This window comes from Herpailurus yagouaroundi, unplaced genomic scaffold (assembly GCF_014898765.1).
Source record: "Herpailurus yagouaroundi ecotype Mexico unplaced genomic scaffold, PumYag 161, whole genome shotgun sequence".
Taxonomy (NCBI): domain Eukaryota; kingdom Metazoa; phylum Chordata; class Mammalia; order Carnivora; family Felidae; genus Herpailurus; species Herpailurus yagouaroundi.
In genome coordinates, this window is record NW_024412402.1 from 9,532,001 (window position 1) to 9,540,709 (window position 8,709).

General features: G+C 43.2%; 1 protein-coding gene across 4 annotated transcripts in view; it reads left to right on the plus strand.

Moving 5' to 3' along the window:
• RNF214 (ring finger protein 214) overlaps positions 1-8,418 on the plus strand; it is a 49,140-nt gene extending 40,722 nt beyond the window's left edge. For all 4 annotated transcript variants that reach the window (XM_040483145.1, XM_040483142.1, XM_040483143.1 and 1 more), the window contains 9 exons: positions 3,606-3,702; positions 4,242-4,330; positions 4,932-5,022; positions 5,223-5,321; positions 5,544-5,920; positions 6,050-6,182; positions 6,397-6,501; positions 6,790-6,885; positions 7,783-8,418. In XM_040483145.1, the coding sequence (XP_040339079.1) occupies positions 3,606-3,702; positions 4,242-4,330; positions 4,932-5,022; positions 5,223-5,321; positions 5,544-5,920; positions 6,050-6,182; positions 6,397-6,501; positions 6,790-6,885; positions 7,783-7,848 (1,153 nt within the window). In that variant the 3' untranslated portion in view covers positions 7,849-8,418. The remainder of the gene's footprint in view (positions 1-3,605; positions 3,703-4,241; positions 4,331-4,931; positions 5,023-5,222; positions 5,322-5,543; positions 5,921-6,049; positions 6,183-6,396; positions 6,502-6,789; positions 6,886-7,782) is intronic.
• Positions 8,419-8,709: the final 291 nt, after the last annotated feature.

Genomic DNA, 8,709 nt, shown 5'->3' on the forward strand with positions numbered 1-8,709 from the left:
TATAATATATATTATTATAATAATATAATAACATATAATAAATAGTATTTATTATTATAATAGTACTTATAATTGTCAAATTGAAAGTAACTTAATACCTAAATAGATAATGGTATGTATGTACAGTGGATAGTTATTTAAAAATTCACATTTTGGGGGCGCCTGGGTGGCTCAGTCAGTTAAGTGTCCTACTTCAGCTCAGGTCATGATCTCACAGTCTGTGGGTTCGAGCCCCGCGTCAGGCTCTGTGCTGACAGCTCAGAGCCTGGAGCCTGCTTTGGATTCTATGTCTCCCTCTTTCTCTGACCCTGCCCCTGCTCACACTCTGTCTCTCTCTCTCAAAAATAAATAAACACTAAAAAAATTTTTTTAATAAAAATAAAAATTCAGGGGCGCCTGGGTGGCTCAGTTGGTTAAGCGGCCGACTTCAGTTCAGGTCATGATCTCGTGGTCCGTGAGTTCAAGCCCTGCGTCGGGCTCTGTGCTGACAGCTCAGAGCCTGGAGCCTGTTTCAGATTCTGTGTCTCCCTCTCTCTGACCCTCCCCCATTCATGCTCTGTCTCTCTCTGTCTCAAAAATAAATAAATGTTAAAAAAAAAAAATTAAAAAAAATAAAAATTCACATTTTTGAAGAATACTTAATGATATGTAAAAATACTATAGGTTAAAAAAGTAAGACAAAGGTCACAGTTTCTGTTTGAAAGTACACATAATGGATTTATATGTTACATATGTATACATAAATATACAAATATTTAAAAGACTGGAGAGAAGTATAATAATGATTTTTTTGTGAGTATTGCAATTGTGAGAAATTGAATTAAAAAAATACTTTAGGGGTGCCTGGCTGGCTCAGTCAGAAGAGCATGCAGCTCTTGATCTTGGGGTCATGAGTTTGAGCCCCACAGTAGAGATTAAATAAACTTAAAAAAAGAAAACTTTATTAAAAAAACTTTTTTTAATGTTTATTTATTCTTGGAGAGAGAGAGAGACAGAGCACAAGCAGGAGGGAGACACAGAATCCAAAGCAGGCTCCAGGCTCTGAGCTGTCAGCACAGAGCCTGACGTGGGGCTCGAACCCACAAAGCGCGAGATCATGACCTGAGCCAAAGTCGGATGCTCAACCGACTGAGCCACCCAGGTACCGCCCCCCCCCAAAAACTGTAAAAATAACATTTGTTTTGGGGGGTGCCTGGGTGGCTCAGTTGGTTAAGTGTCCGATTCTTGGATTTGGCTCGGGCCATGATCTCACAGTTTCATGGGTTCGAGCCCTGCATCAGGCTCTGCTGGCAGCAAAGCCTGCTTGGGGTTTTCTGTCTCCCTCTCTGTGCCCCTTCCCTACTCGTCCTGTCTTTGTTTCTCTCAAATAAATGAATGAACTTAAAAAAAATAATAACATTTTTTGGATACTTCACGTGTGCTGGGTAGCATATTAAATTCTTCATGTGTGTTTTCTCAGTAAATTCTCCCATCAGTCCCATGATGTAGGTATTACTCATTTTTCAGATGACGAAACTGAATCCTAGGACAATTAAGTTACTTGTCTAGGGTCATACAACCAATAACTAAAGGAGTTGGAGCCTCTATATGAGACTCTTTTATATTTTCTAAAGTTTTTATAATTTGTATTATTTGCATGATCAAAAATAAAGTTAATTTTAAAAAGTATGCAAAAATTGGGAACTACAAGTCAGACTTACACAGTCTGCTATTTACTTATTTGAACCATTGATTCCCTGAACTAGCTATGCAAAATAACAGAAGTATGGGACTAGAAAGAAATTAGACCAGGAATTAGAAAAGTTAAAATAGACTCACTGGTTTCTCTTGTACCAAGGATTTTTATGACCATCTACTATGGGGAACGGATTCTTTTTCTAGGGTGGATTACAGATCTGCTGCATATGTTAGAGGCTAGTTACCATTTGATGAAGTTGAGCACTTTTGACTGTTTAAAAATTATTTGACCATTTTTGTGGTGATGGTTAGCAGTTCCTTTTGTCTTGTTGGATCCTGGTGAGGTAGATGTGGCCATTGCCCCACAGGAGAAGATTTTTGTGTGTGAATCTGTGGAATGTCCGCATGGACTTGGTAGAAGGATTTTTCTTATATAAATGTGTACCTGTGTTTGATAAATGTGTTTAATGAAAGAGACACTCAGTGACCATCTGTAATCTTCAAGAATACCATCAATCACAGAAGGCAGCTGTCATGTTTTTCTACATGTTATCCCATTGTCAGGGAGTAACCAGAAAAGCTAAATGGATCATTGATTGACCCCGTGGCATAGTTCACGTGTTCTTACGGTTAGAGAATTCTGACTCCTCGTGTGTATTTTACTTGAGGAGTATGTGTTATAGCAGGAAAACACAACTGCCTATGAACTTCTGTCTAAAGAATTAGTAGAGAATTCCTCTTTTGGCAGGATGTTAGTTTGGGAAGGACGACACATAGAGATTAAGAAGAAAATCCCTACCTGGTCATTTCTATCTATCTGACCTTGTCAGTAGAGGGACAGACTACTGTTTGTGAATCAGTGAATGGTTGTATGTGTCACACACATACACACCCACACTTTGTCTGTGAAATGGGGAGCAGGGCTCTGTGAAGGGTCAGATGTAAGGAGAAGGCACCTCAAAAACTTGGTAAGTGGATCACTCCCTTTCCTATGTGTGAAGCTACCAAAAAAAACAGAAGAGGACTAAAATTATTTATTTTACTGAAGAAAAGTGTGAACATTTTTCTTAAGATGTAACTCTTCCTGACCTTTTCTTCTTCTTCTTCTCAACTTCTAAAAATACAGTGAAAAAATTTCAACATTCCCATATTCTTTCCCACTGATCTGGATACTCCTTTGCCTTTCAGCCACAAAACTTAACTATAGTCCAGTGTCATGTAAGGAGCTCCTCCTGCTGGCTCTGTACCTGTGGTCCTGAGTAGGGTGCTTGACCCTCCACATTCTGCAAAACCCCTCAGAACAGGCACACGGGGCAGTTGGTCACCTGACCCTGAGTGGGTATATTACATTCTAGGGATGGGGCTGGGAGGGCGATGTAAGAAGGGAGGAAACTGATGGAAATATGAAACCCTGAGATGTGAAGAGAGCATTTTTTCCTTCTGAAGAATGTTTACTATGGCTAAGAAAATAGGAAAATCGGTAAGCCGGTATCTGTATGCCTAGAAGTGATTCAGTGCTTGCTGCATTAGAAGTGGGTATTAAGCGGGACCCGTGTTTGGTCCTGCATTCTTCATACGCGTACTAAAAGACAAGTTGAGAAAGAAGAGGAATGCGATACGGTTCCGAGCCCTCCTCGAACATAGAGCATTCTGCGTTCATTGGGTTTTGTCCTCGGGCACTTTTTCCTGCTCTTGGTAACATTTTTTTTTAGCAAATGGAGACATGAACATTTGTGTTTTCAAATATGGGGCCTTTATGCAGTTACAGACCACTTTAAACATTCTGCTCCTAGATCTATATTAATACTTACAGTAAGACTTCCTGTAACATACCTGCTAGATCAATTTCAGGTTTACTTTTGCCTTGATGTCCCTTAGCAATCTTGTCTTTCTCTCCTTACTCTTGTTCTTGGTTTCTTACCTTACAGAGAAGTGTGGGAAATGGAACTAGATAGACTCAAGAATCAGGATGGCGAAATAAATCGGAACATTATGGAAGAGACAGAACGGGCCTGGAAAGCAGAGGTGAGAAGAGTTCTGTGTGGAAAGCCTTGATATGAAGCTTCCAGATAATAGAACCTGTTGTCTTAGAGTACACTATAGTACCTTATATAACATAGTATACTATGTATATAATATAGTATATTTTAGTATCATATGGTATTGTACTATTATATATAGCATAGTGTAGTATTCTACCACTAAGCCATACAAGTGTTCTACCATATAGCCACTATGTAAGCATTTGGTTTCTTAAAAAAAAATTTTTTTTTTACATTTATTTATTTTTGAGAAACAGAGTGAGACAAAGCGTGAGTGGGGGAGGGGCAGAGAGAAAAGGAGACACAGAATCTGAAGCAGCCTCCAGGCTCTGAGCAAGCGGTCAGCACAGAGCCTGATGTAGGGCTCGAACTCACAAACTGAGATCATGACCTGAGCCGAGTCGGATGCTCAACCGACTGAGCCACCCAGGCGCCCCTAAGCATTTGTTTTAACTTCGTGTTTAGCTTCAGGTATATAAAATTAACAAAGTATCTGTGTGTGTATGTGTGTGGTTTCCTCAGATCTTATCACTAGAGAGTCGGAAAGAGTTGCTGGTATTGAAACTAGAAGAAGCAGAAAAAGAAGCAGAACTGCACCTCACTTACCTCAAGTAAGTACCTTCCCATTCTAGAGTCAAGGTCCTGCAGTTTTGTGTTTTGTGTATGTGTGTGTATGTTGAGCGGGGCGCAGGGGCGGGGTAGGTGGGTGGAGGGGGAGTTGTTTTGTTAGGTTTTTCAAACCCTAGGCCAGCTCATCTGGCATTTGGTCTGTCTTCGCAGGAATTTCAAGGCCATCCTTGTCTGCACACTAGTCATTGTTCAGTGATTTCTCTTCCCGTATTTTATAGCTTTGTATTTTTTATTGTATTGGTTCCGGTTGGATAAACAGTATTTCTTTATGGTGTCAAAGCATAACGGATATCTTTGGAGACTTGTTTCTCGCGCAGTCATTTCTCTTTCTGCCGTGGAATCTGGAGGGCCCTTGTGGCATTTCCAGGCAGACCAAAAACCCTCTGTGGTGGGTCCTCTTTCTTTAATAATTGGCTTAAAAAATGCTGGAGTTAGAGTGAAGCAGATGACTTAGGGCCCTGGCCGCCTCCTGCACCTGGTCTGACCTCGCCAGGCCTGTTAGCCTGACACTGTCCTGCTATCTCAGAGAGTCGGGAGCAGGGCTTTCTTCAATTCTGTAAATTCCTGTTGGTTTCTTGAAAGGTCAACCCCCCCAACACTAGAGACCGTTCGTTCCAAACAGGAGTGGGAGACAAGGCTGAATGGAGTTCGGATGATGAAAAAGAATGTTCGGGTAAGTGTTGTAATGGGTGATGGTTGAGCGAGGGAGTTCAGTCTGTGCTGATACCCTGGTGATAGGGACGGACCTTGTACGTTGTCACTTAGGGTCGGCTCTGCCCTTGCCTTTGCTCTTCTGATACTGGTTGGTGTTCTCTCTCTAGAGCCTACTCGAGTCAGCAGAAAGGATAATCCTTTCCTTTCTCTCTTTTCCAGGACCAGTTTAATAGTCATATCCAGTTGGTGAGGAACGGAGCCAAGCTGAGCAGCCTTCCTCAAATCCCGACTCCTACTTTGCCCCCACCCCCATCAGAGGTGAGAGGGCCAGCGTGGGGGAGGCTACCTTTCTGTGCTGCCGGCACAGCCAGCCTTCACTTGTTCCTTTTATGAGGAAATTGGTTTCATTACTGGTATTATAACATTGTTGTTGTTATTATCGGTATTATTTGGCATAAGAATTGCTCACTGACATCTCCAGTTTCCTAAACTTTTATTTTCTTCTTTTCTCTCTCGTCCTCTACCTCTGCCACTCTACAGACAGACTTTATGCTTCAGGTGTTTCAACCCAATCCTTCTCTGGCTCCTCGGATGCCCTTCTCCATTGGGCAGGTCACAGTGCCCATGGTTATGCCCAGCGCAGATCCCCGCTCCTTGTCTTTCCCAATCCTAAACCCTGCCCTCTCCCAGCCCAGCCAGCCTTCCCCGCCCCTTCCTGCCTCCCATGGGAGAAATAGCCCTGGCTTGGGTTCCCTCGTTGGCCCCCACGGTCCACACATGCCCCCTGCTGCCTCCATCCCACCTCCCCCAGGCTTGGGCGGTGTTAAGGCTTCTAGTGAAACTCCCCGGCCCCAACCAGTAGACAAACTGGAGAAGATCCTGGAGAAGCTACTGACTCGCTTCCCACAATGCAATAAGTAAGTGTCTTTCAGGACTGATTAAAAATTTGTAAGAGAAATGTCTGTGGGTTAAAATAGGAGAGGTTTCATGGGTATTTCCCACGAGTATAGCATAGAATTTCTCTCCCTCGACATTTGGTTTCTTAGGGCCCAGATGACCAACATCCTTCAGCAAATCAAGACAGCACGGACCACCATGGCAGGCCTGACCATGGAGGAACTGATCCAGTTGGTAGCTGCACGACTGGCAGAACATGAGCGGGTGGCAGCCAGTACTCAGGTAAGAAGGGCTACTTGGGGGAGAACTCAGACCTGCTGAGATGTTAGGGAAAGGACAGATTTCAGGGAAATTGGGGGTGGCCGACAGCACTGCAGCCAGGATTATCTACTCTGGTTTCTTCCTTTGTTGGACTGGGAAATAAATGATTTCTTTTTGTTACCTGCTGGGTTGCTCAGACTCCCTCTCCTTACTCTGACGATGTTTCTGCCCACAGCCACTCGGTCGGATCCGGGCCTTGTTCCCTGCTCCATTGACCCAAATCAGTACCCCAATGTTCTTGCCTTCTGCCCAAGTTTCGTATCCTGGAAGGTCTTCACATGTAAGGCTCTTTTTCTTTGAAAACCGGGATGTGGAGGAGCTCGGGGGTGAGGAGGGAACAGGTTCACAGGTGGAGTGCGGGAAAAAACCATAATCTCAGTAGCTGGGTCATTGGCAGCCCCTGCTGAGAAAATGCAAGTACTCTGGCAACAATCTGTCTTTGAACTTTTCCTTCTTTTGGTGTGAAATCTTTTTGCGACATCGAAATAGTAGAACGGAATCATGGGCATAAAAGGCAAGGAGACCCAGAGGTTCCTCACTCTTTGGCCGTCCCTCCTCTGTTCTGCAGGCTCCAGCCGCCTGTAAGCTGTGTCTCATGTGCCAGAAACTTGTCCAGCCCAATGAGCTGCATCCAATGGCGTGTTCCCATGTGCTGCACAAGGAGGTGGGTGCTATAGACCTTCTTCGTTTCTACTGTTCCTTTTCTGAATTTTTCATGAACGTGTTGCTGTGTTGATGGTCATCATTAATATCTCAGCATGAGGTTTTCAGTAAACTGTGGCTTAAATGATCAGCAGGATTCAGAATACTGGCAGCTAGGATCTCCCAGCTTCCTGTTACCCTATTCGCTTTAGGGGACTGGATAAGCAGTTCATCCTAGAACACAGATTACTTACTGTCTTGGAACGCCGACAATAAGACATACATTTCTAAGCACTGTTTCAAATATAGCATTGTCAGGAGACTTTGCTTAGATGAGAAGAAGGGAATAGGGAACCTGAACATGAGATTAGGAAATCCATTAACAAAATAGCTCGGAGACCTGCCTGTTAGAGATTATCTTCGCAAACTGACAGGTTATTCCTATCTCGTAGTATGTTACCAGGCAGAGTTAAGCCTCTTAGCAGCAGGGATGATTGCCTCTTTACTATTTTGTTTTGTTCACTTTGATTTCCAAGAGGTAGGAACTGGATTTATATCTAAATTCTTAGTAAGGGAAAATCCTGAATAAGATTTGAGGGTAGTGGGTATTTGGAGATTGGAGCACATCTCCACCTGAATGGATCATGAGAGGAGAAGGCCACACCAAGTATTCAACAAAAAGCAGCTTTACACTATTCTTAGCTGATTGTTAATGTTCCCTGTAAAAAGTAGTTTCCCCTACTCTGAAGATTCTTTGGGGGAGTAAGAGCCAATGAAATAGCCCACCTGGTCCCCCACAGTAAGAGCTCTTCTGACTTAGTATGCGTTCCTTAGACCTAGTGGACCTCAGTGGTGCTCTCTCCCCTCCTTCCCTCCGTCTTTCCAGATAAACCTGAGATATGTCTTTCTTCCTTTCCAGTGTATCAAATTCTGGGCCCAGACCAACACAAATGACACTTGTCCCTTTTGTCCAACTCTTAAATGACGGACCTGACTGGGGAGGAAGAAGAGGAGAAACTGATGTGAACAGGAAGCGCGGGTTCAAGATTTCTAAAACTCTATATTTATACAGTGACCTATACTCATGCCATGTACATTTTTATTATATAGGTAATGTGTGTATAGAAAGTCTGTATTCAAATGTTCGTAAATGAAAGTATGTATATTATGCAGAAATGGTTGCCCCCCCCCCCCCACCTTGCAATTCCTTTGGGGGATGCAGATTGTAGGTAAGGTGATGTTTAGTTTGCCCTTGAAATTATAATATTCTTGCCTAGGGCTGTTTTCAAGTACATTATAAAAACCATCTAGGAAGCTGCTGTTGCTCTAAGGCCATCCTGCTTTGATTTGGCTCAGCCTCTAGTTAATTTTCTTAAGGCTCATGTATGCAGATTTGAACCCTGGTGCTCACCCGCTGTCCGACCAGATGCCTTGCTTACTGAAAGCCTCCGGAAGCCTCAGTGTTGTTCTAGCTACTCTACTCCAAATGGATAAAATGAGACTGATTGAGGAAAAAAAAATGTAACCCTAATAGTTTGAATTTTCATTGACTATTTTACTGTGTTAACGCTCATTATTTGCACATAGACATTAGGTTTACAGAATATTCTGTTTTACATCAGCAAAATTCACAGTCCAAGAATAACAACATAAGTGGGTCCCATTTCACCCCTGCCCCCCGTGAACTTCTGTCCATCTGACTTCCTGGATAGTCATCTCTTTAGAAACTAGCACAGCCCACAGGTCTTTCCTGGGCCAAGCCATCCCTTGCTGCCACTGCCTTGGCTTCTGATCAAGCTGACAGAGCAACCTTGTGAAGCCCTCATCTCTTCCCCTTCACTTCTGG